The sequence below is a fragment of the Colossoma macropomum genome, unplaced genomic scaffold, assembly GCF_904425465.1.
Source record: "Colossoma macropomum unplaced genomic scaffold, Colossoma_macropomum, whole genome shotgun sequence".
Taxonomy (NCBI): Eukaryota; Metazoa; Chordata; class Actinopteri; order Characiformes; family Serrasalmidae; genus Colossoma; species Colossoma macropomum.
In genome coordinates, this window is record NW_023494804.1 from 14,679,946 (window position 1) to 14,703,717 (window position 23,772).

Genomic DNA, 23,772 nt, shown 5'->3' on the forward strand with positions numbered 1-23,772 from the left:
TCAGGCTGAAGATGATGATGATGAAGGTGTTAAAGGTTTTCACAGAGTTTGTGCAGGAAGACTGCGGCTGCTCTGTGGTCACAAACCCCCACTGATCTCTCCACCTGTTTTCTCGTTACCTGTGTACAGGAAACAGCCACCAAACCAGCAGCAGCAGCTCACAGCTCCACACCACAGCGCACAATAAACTATTTTAATACTATTTTCATATTAAATATGCTGTTGCATGTTGCCTCAACTACTAAAGTAGAAAAGAACGAGAACTCAACTCTGAACCATCCACACCAAAGCAATGACACTTTCATTTACAGAAAAGTTTACAAGAACACTTCTAGGGCTAAATCTCAAATAGCTCAAAGCTCAAATACCTATGTAGTGCACTATGTAGGTCATGAAACAACCCAAACAGTGCATTATATTTCTAATATAAAGCCACTTCTACTCAGCCAAAGCTTCTCACTGTGTCTAACATTTACTACGCTATTGGGTGCAGAAGCCACAGTGTGATTATTCCCTATGAAGTGCACTATGTAAGGAGGAGGGAGCCATAAACACTACAAACCCTCCACAGGTTTTCTCTTTACTTTGATTGTTTGAAGAGAAATTCATGCCAAACTGAAATGCAGTTGCTGCCAAAGAAAACATGAAATGAAATGAATGCATGACTCTTCCACAGTGACACATTTCAATTTGGCACAAATGTCCTCTCCATTCAGTTGAGAGCATCAGAGAAAAACATCGAACAGATCTACAAACAGCAGAAACACATCCTCGGTTCATACCCCAGCACATCACTAAAATAAATCAATATGACTTGAGATTAAAATTGAGTCCAGCAAAGCCTGAGTGAGAAAAACAGGAATGTACCCGGCCTTCTAAGGAGCATTAGAACCATAGAAGGAATTGGCTTAATGGTTACTATCAGAGTGTTTTGGTAGGACACCTTTGAATCCTATTAGCAAACCATCAAATGTGCCTGGAGTCATTCACTGGTCACCTGTTTAGAGTCAGGAAAACAGAACACCGTAAAAAATCATTAGGAACCAACAATAAATTTTAATGATTTTTTTTCCAGCAGTGTAACAAAACACCCGCAGCCCTGAGAAGTGTGGGCATGGCCTAATATTCTAATGAGCAGTGATTGACAGCCCTCAGTCCAGCCCCACTAAGTCCACTCACTAAACACATCGTTCCGCTTTATTCTCTTTACTGCTGAATCTTTTGGATGGAGAACCTTAAACAAGGTTGTTATTCACTTTAGTGCTGGATTAGACAGACAGGTGGTCTGTAGCTCTGTTAAGTTAGTGAGGTTAGCGTTAGCTTTCTCTCTGCAAGTTTCAAACAGCGACAAAACAGTTCTGTTAAAGCTGAGTGGGCGGGGCTAATCACATCAGCCTTCTGATTGGTTAGAGAAATGCTTACGGAAACTGTAACAGAGACGTTATAAAGGAAGAGACGGTCGCTAGTTGAAATATGTATATGAAAGCTAGTAACGCTCAAAAGGGTGTCTGTTTACAGAGAAAGTCCCGCCATTCCGGAAAAAGAGCCAATCAGCTTGCTGGTTATACTGTGAATGGGGAAAGCCCCTAGAGCCGGTTTATGAGGAGCCTGGCCACTTCCTGTTTCCCCCCTTGTATCAAAAACATGACTGCAAAACGCCTGTGAGTCCTCAATGATGAGGGTAAATGGAGCTAAACGACAAAAAATGAAAAGTTAAAATAGTTTCTGATCACTTTCCTGTAATTTTAGAAAATAGAAGGACGTATTTCACTAAAAAAAGCAAAGAAAACTTATCTGTATGTTTCCTTTTTTTCTACAGCAAACGGGTTTTGGGTAGCAGGACGCTGGCATTACTGCTAGTGAGTGCTGATTGGTTAGCATTACTGCTACAGAGTGCTGATTGGTTGGCAAGCAGAGCAGCTCACTGGCTGTTCGCGCAGACGACATAAACGCACATAAGGCATCATTTTAAACTACCATAACTCGAGTTTAAAAGTTTTTAAAAATATGACAGCAGTGTTAAAATGTTTTATGCTATTCAGTGTTCAGGAAATTAATGTATTATTTTACATTAAAAATGTTTAAGCATTTATAAACTGATTTTGCTCAAATGCTCTATCTTAACCCATTCATTTTGGACTCGCTCGGGAGCGCCCTCTATCGTTTGAGAAACCGGAAGACATTTCAATGGTAATTCTCCTCTCTACAAGTTCTCTGAAGCCCCCCTCATTGTAGAGATCTGTACAGCAGCCAGAACACCCCCAAAAAATCATGTTTTTTGTGCGTTATTGAGACAAGTGCTACAAACTAGTTATGAAATTTTTGATGGATTTTATTAGTGATTTGAAATCTGTTTTTAAACAGTAATTTAACTTTCAGGTTTGAGTGTTTTGGTCTCTCCTCACTCAGACAGAGAGGAGTCTGGTCTTGTATGGCTGGTAATAACTGCCCAGCGGAAAAATTTGGAAAAATCAGCCATTTATTATACATCATGAAGTTAGTCACGGGACTGAATTTAAACATGCATAATGTTACCGCAAGAGCGAAATTGAGGTTCTCTAGAGATTTAAACTGGAAGCAAAGCTAAGCATATTTAATAAACGACTTAAGGGCAATATGAAAATGATATAAAGCAGGTGAGGTGGTTAGTTTAATCCATTACTAAATTAACACACGTTTAGTTCAAATTCTGCTCCTTGGCATGAAACCTAGCATGCTAAACTTGTTGAAGTAAAACTAGTGCACCCAGCTCCAGATTCCTTACCTGTTTCAAAACGAACTCACTGTACATATGAATATATTAAACACTTCTTATATTCTTATTATTACAAAGACGTCTTTTGTAACTGTTAATCTGCAACTTAAATGTGTTCTTGAGAAAGATCCTAAGAAAAAGTCAACATCAGATTCATGACGTGTTCTTAAAGCGCAGAACTGTTCTCACCTTTGTGCTCTTGAGTGTGTATAGATTCTGTTCTTACCCAAGAACAAACCCCAAATAAGAAAACACTGGTGAATGTCAGAATCTTCGTCAAAACCGCACAGGTGGATTTAAGAAGCATGTTCTAAAAGCTTTAAAGAACACTGTTTCATGATTCCTGACCACAGATCAGGGTTGCCCTTATATACTGTTTGCTAATCGTTATCATGATATTTGGCCTTTGCAATATCGATAAATTTAAAAGGCAGAAATATGCAAATGAGAATATCTAACCAATCAGTAAAGGTTTTAGTGAGATCCGTGAGAATCCATCAGCTGATTGCAAGTTTTGTCCTTGGTGATGCCACAGCCCTCTTTAAGTGGGAGTACAGGAGATCGTAGTTGTTTTCTCGGTCTCTGGGTGGGTAGAGTGGTCCTCTCTCTCTCTCCCTGTAACACTGTAGCCGACGCAGGTGTCTGTCAGCTGGCTGCAGGTAGTGTTCTCCTCCAAGCGTGTTGAGCTCCAATGACGTTGTGTTAGCGGCAGTGTGCAGTGGTGCTTCACATGACCCAGAGGAAGAGAGTGCCAGCCTTGACCTTCGTACCACTGGTGGCACTGTGTGACTGGGGGAGAGCTTTGTGTTTGGAACTGGATACGACTAAATTGGGAGGAAATTTGGGGATAAATTCCAAAAAAAGCTTCACTAACTAATCATACTGACTGTTAATCAGGCAATAACGTGAACACTCACTGGCGTCTGGGGACGGTCAGTATCACTGAGCTTTTATTCATCATCATCATCATCATCATCATCACGTTACATTATCAGCAGCAGAATCTCACGCACGCACACACACACACACACACACACACACGCTCGTCCCTTTGACCCTCACTGAGTGCCTCCCAGAAAAATGCGAAATAAAGTGGACCTGTGATTCTATGTAAACATTCATGCACTGACCCAAAACAAACCAGAGTTTGTTCGCGTATTAAAGCTACAGTGTCTAAAACGCTGAGGTGCGCAGTGTTCTAGCCCCAAAATTACTGTTAAAACCTCATAACAGCAAAGACAACAGAGCCGAAAAATAAAGAGGGAAATGTGAGGGGGTCTGTGAGCTGCTCTCAGACCCTCAGGGCCGCAGTCTCTGCAGTGTTTACAGCTGTGACTCCGCTGAGCTCAACAGCGCCTCACAGTGGCCACAGCCAGAGAGTCACTCGCTCTTATGCTCCTCCTCCTTCTTCTCCTTCCTCTGGTTCTTCTGCACCTTCTGATGAACCACCTTCAGCGTGGTCAGGAAGTTCCCCAGGAACAGCACCAGAAACGTCAGCGCCAGCATGAACACCTGCAGGACAGTTATTGTTATTATTAACAGTTATTATTAATAGTTCACATGTGGAATCAAACAGGAATTTTAAGATACAAACAAAATACAAAAGGATAAAATGGACATAATGTAGAACCGAATGTAGAATTAAAACAGAACACGAGGAAAAAACTGAAATTAAGTCAATATAATAAAATTAACAAGATGATTCAGTTTAAAAATGCTGTTTACATGCAGTGTTTTAATCAGTGCGTTGGAAGTTTTCACACCGTTAGAGTGTTTAAGACTGAATCAGTGTATATCCATATATTGTTAAATTAGATTATAAGTAATTTTTTTATCACATATTACACATTAAATCAGTGAACACATCCTCTACAGAAAACATTCCTCTGCACATTTTAATGCACAATTACTGTTTATTTACTGAATTGAACATATTGAGGGAAAAAATAAAAGAAAACGTGTCCTGTGCAAAAGTACACTTTACACTTAGTTCTTTCCCATTTGTTAAACAGCAAATAAAAATAATTTGTGCAGCAAAATGCCATTGTTAAGTGTGTTCTTTGTAGAGGATGTGCATCAACAAAACGTGGAATTAATAAATCATTAGTCCAGCAGTAGGAGGTCTGCGCTGCCAGGCTGTTTTATATTTTATATAAAATCTATGTTTTTTTCCTACATATAGTTATTACTTATGTACAAAATTCAATGTAGTTGTACTGAAGAGTGTGTGTGTTTTACCTGCCACTCCTTGCAGTCGTCGCGTGAAGCCAGTCGGAACAGCGTCACTGAGTTATACAGCTGCCAGAACTGCACACAACACCGCAACTATTAATACATACAGTCATACAGAATCTGTACTAATTTAATCACCTTCCTACACTAGAATACCCGAATACACTACAGTCATTATAACCTCTGAATCAATTTTAAACAAATCTAACAAAATAAACACATTAAATCACATCATCTGGCCGCTGATTTCTATTAAAGCTCCTGTCAACATGGTTTCAAATGTTAAAATTTTTTGTGGATAGTAAAAATATGCCACCAAAAAAGCATTTACCAGTGTTACATTCAAGAAACATGTATAAATTAATACAGGTTAAAAGTAGGTAAATGCTTAAAAAACTCTGAGCAGCTGAGTGGGCGTGTCAAACTACAAAATGACTGACGGTAGCGTTTTTCTCCTAGGCCAGAAAAACAGGCCCCTTCTCTCCTCTCGGCCGCTCTCTGAACGGAGAGTTAAAAAGTGCTAAACGGAGATCGAGCTGCTCTGACGGCCACTTTAGATCTAATTTTGTTTCACAGATAACATTGGAGAACTCTTCATTTTATGACAGCAAATCACAGACAGCACTGACACTCAGCACTAACATTATATCTGCAACCTACAGCTAGCTAACACTGAATCTGAGGTCACTGAGTCACACAGTCAGATTATCATATTATTCTGCATCACGTCTGTAAAGAACAACTGTGGGAAACAAAGTGAGGCGTGATGTTGGAGGTTAGCTAACGTAACACTAAGTTAATCTTTCATTATATTCCTGAAGTTAAGGTGGACCGATAACGTTAGCTATCACACTCATAAATGAAGTTAATCTCTTACAGTTGATCCTCCAGCAGGTGGCTAATGCAAGTAGGAAACAGCGTCTAGCTACATACGGTGCTGTAATAAACCCTCATAAATTTAGAACAGCTTAAATAAGCTGCATGTATTTTTGTCTGTTTGCTGGAACAGCAGATCAGTCAGTGTGTGTGAGGGAGAGGAACCTGAGGAGCTGACGTTTACACACTGATAACTCTTATTGGGGCTTTAGCAGATCTGACACCAAATTTAGTCCTACCAGCTCAAATCAAACTGAAGAAAACAGCAGAAAAAAAAGTCATTTAAAAATGTCTGAACAGAAAAGACCAGCAGCGTTCTGTCTCTGAAAGTTCAGAGTAAAAACACCACAAAAACTACAGATACTGATAAGAATAAAATCATGAAAATGTGTAGATTGGCTTTCAGTGAATTTAGAGTTATTTTTGTGCTCACATGTCCAAAGAAGAGAAATGGAAGCAGGAAGGTTAAACCTCTCCACATCCACGACTGGAAACCCTCTGCAAAAAAACAACACGCAAATACAGCATAAAGAAACATGTATACACAACCTGCACTCAACACCACTGTAACACACACACATATATATATTAATCATATTTATTCAGACTTTTCAGGCTATTTTAACTGTAGCTTTTCTAAAAGTGATCCAGCCACATTTTAAATTTCTATTGAACTTTATTCAGTGTGTAATTCAGTTCATCTATGTATTTATTTTACTTCGCATGTTTCAATCTTACATTTATCGTTTAAAGGAGCAGTGTGTAGCCTCTAGCGGTGAGGTTGCAGACTGCAATCAACTGAAGCACCCCCTCCAAAAGCCTACGGTGTGCCACCACCGTGATTTTGTTTCACTTCTACGTATTTTTGCTTCTTTAACGGTGAGGCTTCAGCCTCCCTTGCTTCTTTTTATGGTAAATAAGTTTGATCCTACATTTGTCAAAATGTGGGTTCTCGAACACCTCCAAACAAAAAATCATTATTCAGCACCAGCTTCTAATAATTTATCCTACCGAGCATCAGTACAGTATTGAAAAGTTTTTAATGTTAATTCAGTTCAGACTTTATATCACTACTTTCCCCCTGATGAGCTGATTTAGGCTCTCAGAATATTCTCATTATTCTTTTAATGATGGTAACAATGTCTGATATTCCCCAGCTTCTTGTACGAATTTTCCCGTTCTACCTTAAATGGTCCTGCAGTTGTATTTTGACTGAGGTGTTATAATAATCGCTGCACCATTAAAGGTGGAACGGGAAAATTCAAACAAGAAGCTGGCTAATAAGAACCTGACTTCAGCCTCATAGTTTTAATGCTTGTAGTATTTTTGATGAGGAGATTTAAGCTGTCAAAAAATACCTGCGGTTTTATGTACAGAGCTGCCAATAAATAAGCGCTACGCTAGAACATTTTAACGAGGATTCCTTTTCTTTCCTCATTTTCCAGCCGGTGCTGCAGCGCCACCAAACTCAAGCTGCCGCTTCAATGTAAAACACGTAAGGCGCCCTCTAGAGTCAATGTTTGGTTTGTTTGTTTCGGGCTACTGTAGAAACATGCATCGTGGCCTCTTTTGAAGAGGAGCCACTTCCTGTGTATATATGAACAGCTCATTCTAAGATAACACAACAACTCATAGTTACAACTGATTATACACCAATGAAAACGTAGGTTTGCATACTTGCATTTCTGCCAATAGATCCCCTAAAATCTTAAGCACTGCACCTTTAACTGAAGAAATGTTACCTGCACAACGCAAACAAGCTGAGACAAAGTCTACAAAAAGCTTTAAATTACATGAAGCAAAGTGCAAAAAAATCCACAGAGCGAGCCGACACTTCTCTCATCAGCCTCTTTTTAATACAACTTCCATTCTTTTCAGGAGATTCTTTCAGTTTCTCAAAGAAATCTGCAGACACACCTCCAAAGTTCAGTCTTAGTAGTTGGTTGATCTTTTTCTGAAGTAATCAAACACATTCAGTGATGTTGAGGTCTGGACTCTGGGGTGGTCAATCCATTGTTCAGCTTCTTTGTTTGATGTGCCTGTCTCCTTTTCTCAGTGAGGCTTCTTGACAGCTTCACATCCTTTCAGACCCATAGTGCTGAGCTGTCTTCTCACAGTGGAAGGATGGACAGTAACACCTGTGGATGTTTTCTGATCTGAAGCAGCTTGATTTTTTTCCTCTCTCTCAAAGATGAAAGATTTAAGTGCTGTTTACCTGATGGGGACAGTTTTGGTGTCCAACAGGTCTTCCAGGTGGTTGTTAGGAGTCACATTTTCTATGTAACTCCATTTTTTTTTCATTTTGACTTTCCCCTTCATTAAGCACGTGGATTATCTTATATCTTATCTTCTCAGAAATATCTCCTGTAAAATCAATAACTTGTGCTTAATGGCTGTTTTGGCTGGAAATTAAATGAAGGGAGTCTTTAACTTGCTTCATGAAAAGTTGAAATCACAAGAAGCTAAAGTCTGCTCTGCTCTGCCTTCTTATAATTAAACAAAATCTATTTTTTCCTTTGTGAAGGCAACATTTCTTCAGTTAATCACTCCTGCAGAAACCTGTTTTATTTGTTTTTGGAGCGCAACCAAAAGCTTTTCTTCTCTTACTTTATTATGTGCAGGTCAGAAACGTGTGTGATGTGTTTCAACATGAGTATGAATTTTCTCTTGAATGTTCAAGTGTGAGCAGCTCTGCACTCATGCGTTTTTAGGGATGGGCATCCCACACAGAACACAATGTCCTGACTGATACACACAGGAATGGTACAGGGTCAGATTTCTGATTGACAAACACTCCGCTGGGCTCTACACATTCAAGGCTCAGGGAACACCATTCCTTCATGTACAATGTTTTCCTGGATCTACATCATGCGTTACAACATTCTTTAGCCGTGTTTAAACATATCATCATTAAGTTTTTTTGTCGAGAAATTGGGTGTGTTTGTCTCTTAAAGATCTCCTGCATTCAGAATGAGTTTTGTAAATGGTCAGCTCCTCATGGACGGCTTATTATGATAATATAGCAGCATAGCTTTGTAAATAATGACCCTACCACAGCACAGGTTCAGTTCACTCACTGAAGCTCCTCTAACACAACTTTAGATGATGAAAACTCAAATCTGAGGGAGTGTGATTATGTTTCTGTAGCCGTTTCCATTTAAACATTCCAAAAATGATATGTGCATTTATGAAATTTTGTCAGGAAAGTATGCAAATTAAGTAATGTTTCCATCCACAACATTCATTCTAAGAAATTTTAGGCTACCGTGATTAGGGGCTGAATCAAAACGAGAAAGATGGAGAGATTTAACTCATATTTACAGCCATTTGCCGTAGTTTTCCCAAGCTCTCTTGTTTTTTTCAGCAGTCTTTAGTCTCGCTGCCATCAACCTCATCTGAACAAAATTTGTCTTGACAGTTTCACATGGCTTTGCTATGATGACCAGCTACACAGAGGGGGCACTATATCTGCAGTGGAACACGAAATAGCTGTCACCAAAATCAAGTTGAGTTGAGTCATAATATGCAGCGAAAGAACAGCTAAATTATCTGGTGTTGCTGTGTGCTGAAGATGAGCTTACCCACAGTCAGGTCCAGCTGGTTTCTCTCCCCCAGAGCACGGAGCCGGTACAGACAGCCACTCTGATAATAATACTGCAAAAATTGCACAAAACCTACAACAACCAAACACATGTCAAACACACAACACACACAGCTCACAGTGATGGAGATTAACCTCTGAGCAGACAGGCCACCATGGGTCAACTTACTCTGGTAGATGGAAAAGGCCAGAAACTGACTCCTAAACAGCTGATATATTGGCCCTTCAGGCCTAAGAGAGGAAAACAAGAGCAGTTAGAATAACCGTTCAGTATTAGTGCTGGAACAATTATTAGCTAACAAGATCAATTACGGAAAAAAGTTCACAAAAAGCACTCTATAACGTTCATATGATCCATCATATGACAGACTGTAATACACTACAGGAAGTGTAGGGGGCGATATGACTTCTATTGCTTCTATTCTAAAGTGCTCTATAATGCGCTATAATGCATAATATGAAGTCAGTTGGTCTGAATCTTACCATGTGAGCATGACACCTGACAGGAACGTTGACACGTAATGATGTGAAACCCACCAGCCTTTAATCCTGAGGTAAACAAGAAATACAACACTGATGACTCACTACTACTAATTAAAGATTTAACTTACAGAAACACTGTTTGTGAAGAGTACAAACAATAAAAGCAGGCAAATTTGCACATTTTGCAATATAATACAGTTACTCAGTACTTGATTAACCTTATTTCACAAACAGTAAACAGAGGAGTATTACAGATGAGATTTTATTTACAGTAGGAGTAAAAAAAAATTAATAAAAATGAAAATGATCTAACAGTCTGATCTCACCTGGAGCCGTTACTCATCAGTATACTCTCCCGTATGGTCAGTGTGCAGTAGTACCACACCAGTAAAAAATTGAAGATTTCATCAGTAACACTGCAACATATAAATGAATCAATAAGATGTTATTTAGATTTTTGCTATTATAGCACTACTGTATGTGCCTTGCCCATTCAGCCTACAGCAGATTAGCCATGCTCATTCAGCCTACAGCTGTTTAGCCCTGCCCATTCAGCCTACAGCAGATAACCCCACACATTCAGCCTACAGCAGTTTAGCCCCACCCATTCATAAAGAAGTTATAAAAAGTGTTTCCGCTTGGGCTGCTTTTCGATTAAGCCAACGAAAGCAGAGCTCATTTACATATATCAGCCTTAAAGGCACAGTAACACAAACAGCCTCTTTAATTGATTTAAGTGATAATCTTTAAGTGATAAAAGGAGTCCAGCTCACCGGTAGTTCAGCAAAAACAGGCAGGTTATGGCACCGAGCATCAGGATTATTGTCATATAAAGCTTGAACTTTTCATACTCATCTTTGTATGCAAACCTGTGAGTGAACATGGAGAGAAGTTAGATTAAATAGTCTATTAAATTAGTTAAATTCTAAAGACTGCAGGTGATTCTGATGGACTTACTTTGCTTGATTACTAAGTAGTGTTACATTCACATTTCCAAGGACCAGATTTAAGTACAACCTGCAGAAGGTGAACAAAAGCAAAACAAACAGCAGTTCAGGGCTGCAGCTGAGACACTCAAACAGCACTGCAGGAATAACGTACATCATACAGAGGACCATATAATGTCTGTCTGAATCTCTACGGCCTGACATTAACATCCATCTCAGTGATCTGACCGTCTATCCTCTGGAGAAGGACAGAGTTCAGACAGCTCAGGGTTCTTGAATAAGAGAATGCATGACGTTAGAGAGAAGACAATTTGTTAGTGGTGAATGGTTAGGGCCCTCAAGGTCTTTCCTGAAGACCCAATATGTTTGAGAAACAAGGATAAAAACGCATACACTTAATCTGACCTGGTTTATGCTGATATCGCATTAGCAATTGTTTACATTTTCCTTTAAAGCTCTTGTTAATTCCACTTTTCGTGTTTGTGTTGAAAACGGAACTCCAAGCTGAAGTAAAAAAAATGAGCCTCTCAGAAATCTCTCCACCGTTGTGATCATTTTTACTTTAAAATTGTGATTATCCCCTGTCCCCCACCCATAAAAATATACACAGTACAGTTTATTTACTATAGACAGCTGTAATTAGAACCTTTAATAAAACATATTAAATATACTATACTGTTATTATAATAAACTTCACTGCAAACACGTGTTCATGAGCTTCTTCTGGTGCAGATTTGCAGCAATTTCAGTTATCTGCTGAAGAAACTTCCAACTTCAAGTGATTTCCAAAGCTGTGTCCAAGCGCCTTCCATAACGTCATTGCAGCAGCATGTTTATAATTTATCTAAATGCCGGGACACTTAATCTGTACAGCAAATACTGAACACTGGCTGTAGACGAGCATCAGAGGAACTTTCTCTCCAGGTTAGAGTTAACTGAGCTGCTCTATGCTTGTCGCTAACGTTATAATGTGTAGCAGAGAGAAATAACACAAACCTATAAACCTCTCTCTCACTACTACCCCCCCCAGCCATGTTAATGCCAGGTGTGATCAAAACATTGTAAAACTGGAGTACCTCTGGGAGTCTGAAAAAGAAAAAGTGGTAATGTAAAATGAAAACCGAATGGTAGAAAACCCGAACTCACCCGTTCTTCTTTGGCAAATACGCTTCCATATCAAAGAATACATTCTGCTTCTCTTTAATCTGTGCCTGCAGGTTATTTATAACTGCAGAGTCTTTTTCATCGCACGCTTTTGCACACCTGTTAACAAGAGAGACACCGTCAGTCATAGTGAACTCACCATTTAAAGTGACCCATCCCACTGACCTCTGCATAGCGTACTTATGGAGCGTATGTCGGAGCTCCTTCAGGCCTTTCCTCTGTTTGCAGATGGCGGTGCTGCACAGAGCCTGGAGACTAGTGAGCTCCTCCAGCTTCTGTCTGTACACTTTGTGAGTCTCCTAGAAAAGAAGGGAGCACATTTAGCACCAGGATCGGGATAAGACGGATTACAGGTATCGGGAATATGTATTCAGAAAACAGAAATTAAGCATTTGTGTCTAGTCCAACTTACATTCTGTAAAGACTATATTCAGAACACAGTCACCTTTTAATAATAATAATAATAATAATAATAATAAAAAATAATAATAATTTTATTTACAGAGCACTTTTTATAGTAGTGGCAGCTCAAAGTGCTTTATGCTGGGATCAGATTACATGATATTTCTGTCTTTCATGATGGGTACTATGTCAGATTAGACGATCCTAGTGCCATTAATTCATATCGTGTCTTGGTCAGGAATCTGACAATGCTACAAGTCTAACATCAACCAATCATCACTCACATTCTTGCGCGAGTTCTCAGGTCATCGGAGAGGAGCACTCTTAAAAATTATGGTTCTTTAAGGGTTAAAGAAAATGATTTTACGTAGAACCTATTCAAAGAACTCTGCCTGCTTAAACAGTTCTCTGCATGGTAAAATCGTTCTTCAGATTGATGGAGAATGTGCTGTAGATGGTTCTATATAGACCTTTTTGAAAAACGTTCTACATAAGTTTAAAAAGGGCTATTCTACTGTTACGATGTCAAGCTGTCACTGTAGAAGTACCCTTATTGGAACTATACAGAACTCTTTTCAAAAAAGTTCTATACAGAACCATCTACAGCACATTCTCCACCAATTTGAAGAACCATCTCACCATGCAGAGAATGATTTTTAAGTGTGAAGGTCAAAAAACTGTCAATCAAAAGTGGTTTGTGTGATGCTGGCGGTTTTATGTTCTGGAAAGGAAAAGAAAAAGAAAGAAACAGCGATTGTGGAGCTGTTCCTGGGTGTCAGTAGAGAACAGCGTGGACTGTCTGTCCTTCAAAGAGTACTTGAGGTAACGAATGTGTGAACATAGAGACCATTAATTAAATGTAGTTACCAGGTTCACTGTGTGTAAACAGACACTATAAACGCTGCTTCTCTACAACATTTATCTTTTTGAACCCTCACTTTTCTCCCTCAAGGAAACGTCAGAAAGGCAGGGGTTCTGCTGCCACACCTCAGAGAACCTTTCCTCTGTTACCACCTTAAATTTGCAGCAGCAGCATCGCTCTCTCTTAACTGTGTGTACAGATGCGTTCCACACAGCACTCTGTCGGCCTATTGGTTAACATCAAGGAGCGTGTTGTAGGAGACATCAGACTAATAACAAAAAAAATCTGACATGCTAGTTTGGTTGTGGTGTCACAGACGTCACATCGCTGTACTTTGATTATGGCACTACACGGCCAGTTCATCATTCCTGACGCTCATATTCGGGCAGATGCTGGAAATTAGTCGACCACAACAAAATCGGGCTGATAAAGCTAAACAGTAAGATAAGAAACTATAAATATTAATTTTAAATCATAAGACAATAATACAGATCAGATTAAAAAGATAAACACAAAGAAGTCGTAGAGTTTTAATGAAGCGCAGAATTAAAAAGACACATTTTTTCAGATGTTTTGTAAAAGTGTGCACTGAGCTCAACGGTCTAATACTGTTTATATTTTAGGAATATACTTTTAGAATACTTATTTGATAATAATAATAATAATAATAATAATAATAATAATAAAGTGCAGTCAAGTTGTTTCCAACTTCTGGCAACCATAGTGACAGTGTTTCTTCATTAGAATTCTTACCCACTCAATAAAAATACACATAATCTACCACTAATGCTTGTTTATTAATTATTTTAGAAGCCTGAGTGGAGTGATAAAGCAATGTTATCAGTTATTAATCTCAGTGTTACTGAGCTCTGCTAAAGCCTGAGTAGACTGATAAACCAATGTAATCAGTTATTAATCTCGGTGTTAATGAGCTCTTTTACAATTTCTTATCGGACTGTGACCTCAACAGCCTGGAAACACTCTTAAATGAAATTTGGTGCGTCCACAAACAATAAAAGGATATAAAGAAGGTGAGATAAAAGACAAATGTCAGAATCTGAAATAAGCTTCACCACAAGAATGTCAAACTACAGCTGGAGACGAAGCTGAAGTCAGTCTTTTTCGAACTCTCCCGTTCCACCTTAAATGGTGCAGCAGTTACAGCAGATGCCTGAGGCACCAGAATGTAACTGCTGCACCATTTAAGGTGGAACGGGAAAATTCGAACAAGACGTTGGCGAATAGGAAGACAACTTCAGCCTCGTGCTTTGTTAATACATATGTAAACTCTTCGTTACGAATTGAGGTCTTAACACCAACCAAATAAACAAATAAATAAGTAAACAGCCGGTTTAAGTGCTCATCAATGGCTGTTTAAATCTGGTAAGCGTGCTAGCAGGCAGGCTAACCTCACTTAGCCAAGGTGAGAGGGATTTAAGTCAGCTTTACAGAAGTTTATTAGCTCGCTTATTCGTGTCAAATGAAAAAACAGATTCCAGGCGATCTATTCTCGCCACCAAACCTGCAGCTGCTGATATTCTCGGTCTATTTCGCTCCATTCAGTCTGACATCGCTCCAGCGACATTGTAGCCGCGTCCACACGCTGTCTGCCTGGCTGACTGAGGCCGTGTCCCAATATGTGCCCTTCTGCCCTACAAAGCGCTCTTGTGTTGTGCACAGTGCTCTCGCGTTCTGGAGCGCTTGTGTTCTACAACCCCTTAGCTGGTAGCACATCCGATGTTCCAGGACACAAACTCGCATGTTGGTTTGTGAATGGCGGCCAGAGTTCTACTCGCTAACCAAGAAGCTCTAGAGGGCGAGTGCGCATATTGGGACGCGGCCCGCCACAACTGTGCGCTAGTAGCCGCTTGCTCTTCGCACAGCGCCGCGCCGCATCAACGCCACCTACCGAGCGGAGGCTCCGAGAACGGGGTGGCTCTATAGACTGTATAGACCACTGTAGTCGCGGTCTTCGTTATGCTCTTATGCCCATATTAGGAACTCCGGGTCTAAGCCCCATTTCTCTATGGCCAGAATGAATGGGTTTGTCGAAAAATCGTCTCTATCGCCCCCTGTGTTAAATAAAAATGTTCAAAACCAGATTCGTTTTGTCCTGTGAACATTTTTCTCCCGAATACCACTGGATCCTCTGAATTACGAGGTCGTTAAAGAGTTGAAATATGAATATTGTTACATGTGAGCTAAAGCTACTGCGCACTGAATTGACGTAATTTGACTGGCAGCCTCCTTAAGCACGCTTTGCCAGTGTAGTAGAGTCTTTCCATTTACAGACTGAGGGCAGATGAAAAGAAGTCAGAACAAAATAAACTGGTTTCCCTGCAGTTCTCTGTTCTTCATCTGATGCTCACTGAAACACGATAGATCTTTCCGTTCTGTTCAGCTTGACTTAAAAAGCTCATTCTGAACTGCTGCGCCATTTAAGGTGGAATGGGAAAATTCGAACAAGCAGCCGGCGAAAAAGAAGCTGACTTCAGCTTCATAGAGGGTTGAAAGGCATGATATGAGCAGGTTTATCTATTTCCGATTAACAGTAGTAACCTTAACTTATTTTTGCTGTTTCAGAGAACTGACAGGTGAGTATTTTGTCTTGTTTGCTAATGTTTGTGAGAGCTAGTCACAGCTGCTGCACCATAGGTGGAACGGGTGGAACGGGAATATTCAAACAAGAAGCTGCGAAAAAAGAAGCCAAATTCAGCCTCATAGTTTTAACACGGGTAGTATTTTTGATAAGGAGTTTTAGTCTATCAAAATATCCTACCTAGACGTTGTATTTACAGGTATACCTGTAATTATGCGCTACGGTAAAACATTTTGATAAGGTAGCGCAGCTCGTCAGAGCACCGGCACAGCCCGCCTTAGTTTCGTGTAGCTTAGTTACATCAAATTGATGCGCAGTAGCTTTAGCTCGCCATGTAGCAATATTATTATTAAGGCTCTTTAACGACCTCGTAATTCAGAGGATCCAGTGGTATTCGGGAGAAAAATGTACACAGGACAAAACGTACCGGAAATTTTTATTTAATACAGGGGGCGATACAGGCGATTTTTCGACAAACCCATTCCATTCATCCTAACCCATAGAGAAATGGGGCTTAGACCCGGAGTTCCTAATATGGGCATAAGAGCATAACGAAGACCGCGACTACAGTGGTCTATACAGTCTGACGCATGACTACAGTGGTGATTCACTCGCTCTATGCGTCTTACCTAGAAGAATCTACGTGGTTCACTATGTAGGGAAGCATGTTTTATTAGTCTCATGATTGTTGTGGTTGATGTGTGCTGATGTGTGTGTTGGTGTTCTCTTTCTGGACGAACCAAAACCAACGTCCCAAACCAAAATCTGATATACAGTGCTGTGAAAAAGTATTTGTTCCTCACTTTTTCTACTTTTGCTAATTTGTCACATTTACATGTTTCATTTTAATATATGATAAAGACAACATGGGTAAACACAAAATACAGCTTTTAAATAATCTTATTGAAGACAAAGATTTATTCAAAACCTAAATCACCCATGTGAAGAAGTAATCGCCCCCTAAACCTTGTGCTGCCCTCGGCGGTTACAACTGAAATCAAACGTTTGCGGTAACTTGCGATGAGTCTTTTACATCACTGTGGAGGAATTTTGGTTTCCTCTTCTTTGCAGAATTGTTTTAATTTGGCTACACAGATTTCTATACCAGATTATGATCTTCAGACTTCCTGATAAATATCAGATCCTTTATTTTAAGACACTTTTGATTGTCACTGTGTTCACTAGAAAACTGCTTTGTACACTACAGTCTGCAGATACGTTGTGAACTACGTAGTGCACTAATTCTCCGGTAGGGAGCGAATTGGAACACAGCCGGAATGTTTCCGAGGCTCGTTGCTAAGATACGTAACACACACAGAGACTGACCGCGCTGAGCTCAGATAACTGACCTCAGACTGACTCCTCTCCACTGACCCGAAGCCGGCTCGGGCGGTTCTGTGAGCAGTTCTGCTGGAGTTCGGGTGGGTCTGAGCGCTCAGAGAGGTTCTCACTCTCGGCGGTTCTGCTGTAAGAATGCCTCGCCTGAAGAACCCTCAGAAAACGGAATCTCTAGCTAAACTGAGCGATAAAAAGGCTCAGAAGAGCGGAGTTCACCGCACAGTGTACTCAGTGAGCGGAGATCAGTACACAGGGGAATGGCTGGACAACAAGAAGCACGGTACGATCTCCGTACACCACTCAATCCGAGTTATAATGAGGGTCACTTATTACACAGAGTACTACTGTACTGCACCCTTAAAACCTAATGAGTGCGGAAGCTCGTTTCCAACACTGAGAAAAAAATATATAGCAGATTGGTAAATCATAATAATGAGAAAGTAACCGTAATTATGACTTAAAATCTCATAATTATGACATAATTCTGACTAATAATAACAAGAATAAGATTCTCATAATTATGGTTTGGTATCTCATAGTTATGTCTTATAATCTTATAATAATGAGATACTATGTCATAATTCTGATTTATGTTACATAACTGACTTAGTATCTCGTAATTATGACTTTATATTGTATAATAACTAGATCATGTCTGATACTTATGACTTAGAGTCTGCTATCATATAATGATGAGATTACATAATACCGGGGATGTTTCTCATAATCTTGACTTTCTATCTCATGCTTATGACTTGCTATTTCATAATAATAACATCTTTATATCATAATTATGACTCACAATCTCATATTTATGAAATAATTAATAATAAATGAAAGGCTGTCTGCTACTTAAAAAAGACCATACAGTATGTCATCATAAAGAGAAACTTCCGTATAATTATGACTTACTAGAGCTGGGCGATATGGCAAATATATCACGATACTTCAAGACATTTTCACGATTCACAATATGCATCATGATATTTAGTCTTTCTGAGATTTAGTAAGTCGGAACAGACAAAATAGAACCTGTAGTGCCACATATAAACAACACTATAATAATAATAATAATAATAATAATAATAATAATAATAACCTACAACTACAGTGATTTTTCTTAAATGTTTTACAGATGTTTCTCATTAGGTTGAATGAATAACCGGCTCTAAATGTAGGTATTGTGATATAAACTGAGTCTGTTCTACAGTTTCTCATTAGGTTGAATGAATAACTGACTCTAAATGTAGGTATTGTGATATAAACTGAGTCTGTTCTACAGTTTCTCATTAGGTTGAATGAATAACTGACTCTAAATGTAGGTATTGTGATATAAACTGAGTCTGTTCTACAGTTTCTTATTAGGTTGAATGAATAACTGACTCTAAATGTAGGTATTGTGATATAAACTGAGTCTGTTCTACAGTTTCTCGTTAGGTTGAATGAATAACTGACTCTAAAAGTAAGTATTGTGATTGTGTAGTTGTGTTCTGCAGCTCCTACAGGAGAGTCTAACTGTGCAGTTGGTGTCCTCATCATGCTGACAGTACTGTAAGAACCTCTCCACTGTCCAGGTAAAGGAACTCAGATGTGGAAGAGAGCTGGAGTCGTGTATGATGGAGACTGGAAATTTGGAAAGCGTGATGGTTTCGGCACACTGAGCAGACGTCTGCCTCTGTCTAATGAGTATGTGAGGGCGTACTCAGGAGAGTGGAGGAACGACAAGAAGGAGGTGAGGATCCTTCAATGTGTAGCATGTGTTTACAAGCTGCTGGACATGCAGGATTTCCTCCATTTAAAGAGCCCATATTCCACATTCTCCTAAACTGCTGTAGGATGAATGGATGGGGCTAAACTACTGTATAGCTGAATGAGTGGGGCTAAACTGCTGTAGGCTGAATAGGTGGGGCTAAACTACTGCAGGCTGAATGGGTGGGGCTAAACTGGTGTAGGCTGAATGGGTGGGGCTAAACTGCTGTAGGCTGAATAGGTGGGACTAAACTACTTTATAGCTGAATGGGTGGGGCTAAACTGCTGTAGGCTGAATAGGTGGGGCTAAACTACTTTATAGCTGAATGGGTGGGGCTAAACTGCTGTAGGCTGGATAGGTGGGGCTAAACTGCTGTAGGATGAGTGGGGTGGGGCAAAACTGCTGTAGGCTGAAAGGGTGGGGCTAAATAGGTGGATATATGTAAATATGTTGTTTTTTTATGACATCACAAGAACAATGTTTACATGCTACACCAAACTATCTTGTTTAAAAAAGTGAGGAACGTTTGTTTTTTCAGTTTTGTCCTTTCTGTGTGAATAACTGTGTGTTTTTTTGCATGTTTAGGGTTTTGGGACACAGTTCTACAGTGCCACCTCTTGGTATGAGGGTCAGTGGGCGGGGCACCAGCGGAGCGGCTCGGGCAGAATGTACTACCCCAACGGAGACATTTATGAAGGAGAGTGGCTGAAGGACAAACCGCACGGACAGGGCATACTGACGCTCGGTATTAACCACAGTCAGAGACACAATCAAAGTGATACTCCAACCAAAAATCTGATTTCCCCACTGCTGCCCCACCCCTCACCCCTCCTCCAAATGAGACGTATTTGGTATCTGAAGTTTGCTTCTGTAGTTTTAGAACTGGAGATGCAAGGCTAAAGTAGCTAAAAATGACTATGAATGTCAAAACTTCAGGTCATAAACAAGAGCAAATCCATCACTATGATTTCTAATAGCATGTAAGTGCTATGCTAACGCTGGTGCATGTGAATTATTTTGGGCCCTTCTAAATTAAACACAGACATTTGTAACAGACATTATCAAATATCTGAGCTTGTATGTATCAGTGTTATAGTGACTCTGTAACGGTTTCCCAGAACGGGTGCTACAGGTCATACACAAAATCAAGATCATAGATATAACGCTCAGTAGTTTACCAAATGAAACAATACCTCGCAAATAACTCACGCTAAAGACTGGTCTTATAAGCTAACTGAGAAAGTCACATGATCAAAACTCACAGGTGAAACACATCAGAATTCGGGCGATCGAGAACGCTGATAGGAGCGTGTGGGGAGATCAGCGGTCAGCTGATCTCCCTGTGTATTCTGGGGGATGGAGTCCGTGAGTGTATTGGGGTTTGTAGGCAGCATCAAAGTCATGTGATCTCCCAGAGGATTCTGGGAGATCGAGTCCATTTCCTCCGCTTCGCTCGTGACATTCGTGACAGACTCTTTCAGTAAAGATGTAAGTGATTTATCTAGAACCTCCAAAAGTGATGTTTTTTCTGTCTGAATTGGTCTCATTGTAAAGTTTGACTGGTTGATTCACTTCCTAATTATGTTGGTTGTTAATCTAATGTGTAAGGCCTTCAGTCCAGCTCCTGAAGTCCTGACCAATGGGAGAGCAACTCAGCTGAATCTACGTAGATACCACAGAGAGAACAATCCAAGACTTGAACCATTTTGTTTTAAACCAAAACCTTATCAATGAGATAAGTCTTACTACAATACTTACCGAGTTCAAATACAACTAGAATAATGATTCTATTAAATAAAAAGCATCTAAAAATTACACACATGTATTCTTTAGTTTACAGAAATGATTAGGCCTTCACTGACCTTCATAGCCTAGAAGGCCCAGAGGGTTCCACAGTGGTAACCGCATAAACAAGCCCAGCACTGGGTGGTTATTTTTTTGCGCTGACACACCTGATGGAAGTCATCAGCAGGTTACCTGGTCAGAAGGTGTGTATGAGGTTCTGGCTCTGCTGTAGATCCACTCACACTTACTCTGTCTGTGTGTTAAAGCCAACAAGAACAAGTACGAGGGTAGCTGGAAGGACGGAAAGAAAAACGGACATGGACGCTTCTTCTACCTGGACAGAGGGCAGCTGTACGAGGGATTCTGGGTTGATGACGTTGCGAAGTGCGGGACGGTGTGTGATTTTGGAAGAGATCGAGCAGCAGCACCAACCACTTATCCCCTCCCCCAGGTAGCCTTGCCTTTATCTTTAACATCAGTCCAGTGTGAACTGCATTCAGCCTACAGCAGTTTAGCCCCACCTATTCAGCCTACAGCAGTTTAGCCCCACCCATCCAGCCCACGGCAATTTAGCCCCACCCATTCAGCCTACAGCAGGTTAGTGACAGTTTAGTCGTGCAGACTTGCGGCCCAACAGCAACACTTGTGTTTTATCATAATTTAGCAGGAGGCAAGTCCTGCTAATCCAGGCTTTCATATCTTTAAAACAATGTTCCATTATGTGTTACTGTGCCTGAATCTGGCTGAGCTGAAACAAATAACTGAGTGTCATCAGCATAAAAGTGAAAAACAACATTATGTTTATGGATTATGTGTCCGAAGGACTGTAAGTAAATACAGACAGTACATACTTACTGTAAAAATAAACAGTAAAGGCCCTAAAACAGAGCCTTGAGGGACACCGTGTTGCACATGGTCAGAAAACTCCATATTTACACTTATACACTGGTGTGTGAATCTGTTTTAACCTGCTCGCTAACCTAACACTAGCTTCTAGTGCTAATTAAGACAGTGGAGTGAGAGTAGCTTAGCTAACAGGTTAACACAAAAAAACAGGTTATCACCCTCAGATCTAATTCTTCATCTTCTAAATTAGTGTCAGTGGAGCTTCAGTGAGTGAATCGAACCTGTACTTTGATGTTTAAAGTTGTAGCATGCTAAGCTAATGCTACCTGCTACTAGAACAGCATATTTGACAGATGTGTCTTAAGACAGATTTCACACAATTACCAAGCTGTATAACCATAATAAGCCAAATAAGAGTTAATCATTTAAAAATGTTTTGAGTGCAGGAGGTCTTTAACGGTGGTTCTGTTTGTAGAGGAAAGAGAACAGTGCAGGTTAATAACGTGAGCAGGTTGGAGAACTTGAATAATCCAGGTTGCTGTGTTGTGTCCTCAGGTGCAACTGAAGGACGCAGAGTTTGTTCTGATGGAGGGACTGGCTGACTGCTCTCATATCAGAGAGGACAAACAGTAAAACCATTGAGACCAGATTGCTTCATACTGCCTGTTTAAAAAGACTCCAAAACACACAGCATTAACACTCACACTCAGAAAACACACACCTAAACCCTCTGAGAGTAAAACCACAGCTCCAGCAGGAAGGAGGAGAACTCTGATCTACAGACGGCACACTGTGAACTTTTTAACACGGGCATAAGCACCGAATAACATGTTTAAAAAGCAATACTTGTCAGCCAGGCCCAGATCATCCAGTGGGTTTTATGGGTGTCCAGGAGCCCAAGCCACCAGGGGGCCCCGTAAGCACTTATGATAAAATCTAAACAGCTGTTTTGACTGTTAACTGTTAACTGTTAACACCATGTCCTGACAGCAAGTGATGTGAGCGAAAACACAAAACCAAAAGACTTACATTATAATTGGTGAAGCTGTCTAGACCAGCAGAGGCAAAGCATCATGTGGAACGATCCAGTGTGCCTTTTTTGATGGACGCCCCATTTCTGTTTTTACACTCTTTAATTCCACCTTTAAAAGAATGAGAAGAAAGTCTTCCACGAAGTGGAGATGAGAGGGATCTCTAAGACTTTTCCAGTAAACAATTTGGAGAAAAACAGCAGAGTGCTGGAAGTTAGAGGTGAAAACCATCTGTTAGCTAGGTTAGCTAGTTAAGTAGATACAATTTAACATAACCGAACTGCCCAAAACCACCGCTTAATTATGCATTTAAACTGTAATTTTGACTACTGATGTTAAATGTGGGGATAAGACGTAACCCATTGCAAACTGTATTAAATACATGCCCCAAACCACAGCTGGATAGCTGTGTCAGTAAAGCAGCTATCTTTTGATAGGTCTGTGGTTTGTTAACGTTTTTCCTTGGCACACACTTGACGTTTCCACTGTAGACATTTGCAAAGGCTTTGCATCAGCAGTGATCTGTATAATCAGAAGTAGGATATACATCTACAGCACATTCTCCATCATTCTGAGGAATCACGATGCAAAGAGCAATTTAAGCATGCTAGTGGTTTTTCAGTATTCATGGTTCTATATGGAACCATTGTCTGTGCTCAATAACTCCTGAAGAACCATCTTTTTTAAGTAATCACGTTTTGTGTCAGTTAATGCTGAGAACAGCCCACCACACTGAACTTAACAGGCTGAACTGGCTGCCATACTCTCTGTTCTCCACCTTAAACCTTCTAGCATCAGCCTTAAGCAGTGAGTTACATGATTTTTCTGAAAATATTGCAAAAATCATTAAAAATCTCTTCTCTCTGTCTATTTTGTGTGACAGACCTTCTAAAGGATGCAGAATACAACAACATGTTGAATAAAAGCAAAACACTGGCTTTTTAACTTCCTTTTCTTTGAAATTAAAGTATCTATGTTTTTTAATAGTAAATGAATATATTTTGTGGTGATATGGAGCATATATATGTTGGCATGAAGTTTACATGGAACCTCTATGACTGTGTAAAAGTGCCTGTAATATTAGAAAAACTATTTTTCCAC

At 40.0% G+C, this 23,772-nt stretch overlaps 2 protein-coding genes across 2 annotated transcripts; one reads left to right on the forward strand and one right to left on the reverse strand.

The window, feature by feature from the left end:
* Positions 1 to 3,677: 3,677 nt before the first annotated feature.
* On the reverse strand, positions 3,678 to 15,161 carry tmem120b (transmembrane protein 120B). The gene is made up of 12 exons (XM_036595416.1): positions 14,845 to 15,161; positions 12,239 to 12,357; positions 12,041 to 12,157; positions 10,905 to 10,964; positions 10,721 to 10,816; positions 10,274 to 10,363; positions 9,948 to 10,013; positions 9,634 to 9,695; positions 9,445 to 9,537; positions 6,297 to 6,361; positions 4,994 to 5,062; positions 3,678 to 4,267 (listed from the first exon to the last, which is right to left on the reverse strand). Exons 1-12 carry the CDS (start codon positions 14,905 to 14,907, stop codon positions 4,136 to 4,138), a joined length of 1,032 nt encoding a protein of 343 aa, XP_036451309.1. The 5' UTR covers positions 14,908 to 15,161; the 3' UTR covers positions 3,678 to 4,135.
* A 2,087-nt stretch (positions 15,162 to 17,248) lies between these two features.
* On the forward strand, positions 17,249 to 22,919 carry morn3 (MORN repeat containing 3). Its single transcript, XM_036595096.1, has 5 exons — positions 17,249 to 17,539; positions 18,834 to 18,991; positions 19,595 to 19,754; positions 21,061 to 21,245; positions 22,196 to 22,919. The coding sequence occupies exons 1-5, from the start codon at positions 17,395 to 17,397 to the stop codon at positions 22,271 to 22,273; spliced, it is 726 nt and encodes a 241-aa protein (XP_036450989.1). The 5' UTR covers positions 17,249 to 17,394; the 3' UTR covers positions 22,274 to 22,919.
* The last annotated feature ends 853 nt before the right edge of the window (positions 22,920 to 23,772 follow it).

What these genes read in the sequence shown, in the direction of transcription:
- tmem120b (XM_036595416.1), bottom strand. Translation starts at nt 14,907, where the DNA reads ATGTCGCTGGAGCGATGTCAGACTGAATGGAGCGAAATAGACCGAGAA. An exon ending in CTACTTAGTAATCAAGCAAA is followed by an intron (nt 10,817 to 10,904) that starts GTAAGTCCATCA and finishes GTTCACTCACAG; the next exon opens with GTTTGCATACAAAGATGAGT. An exon ending in CATTTCTCTTCTTTGGACAT is followed by an intron (nt 5,063 to 6,296) that starts GTGAGCACAAAA and finishes TGTTGTGTGCAG; the next exon opens with TTCTGGCAGCTGTATAACTC.
- morn3 (XM_036595096.1), top strand. Translation starts at nt 17,395, where the DNA reads ATGCCTCGCCTGAAGAACCCTCAGAAAACGGAATCTCTAGCTAAACTG. An exon ending in GGAGGAACGACAAGAAGGAG is followed by an intron (nt 18,992 to 19,594) that starts GTGAGGATCCTT and finishes TTGCATGTTTAG; the next exon opens with GGTTTTGGGACACAGTTCTA. An exon ending in ACAGGGCATACTGACGCTCG is followed by an intron (nt 19,755 to 21,060) that starts GTATTAACCACA and finishes TGTGTGTTAAAG; the next exon opens with CCAACAAGAACAAGTACGAG.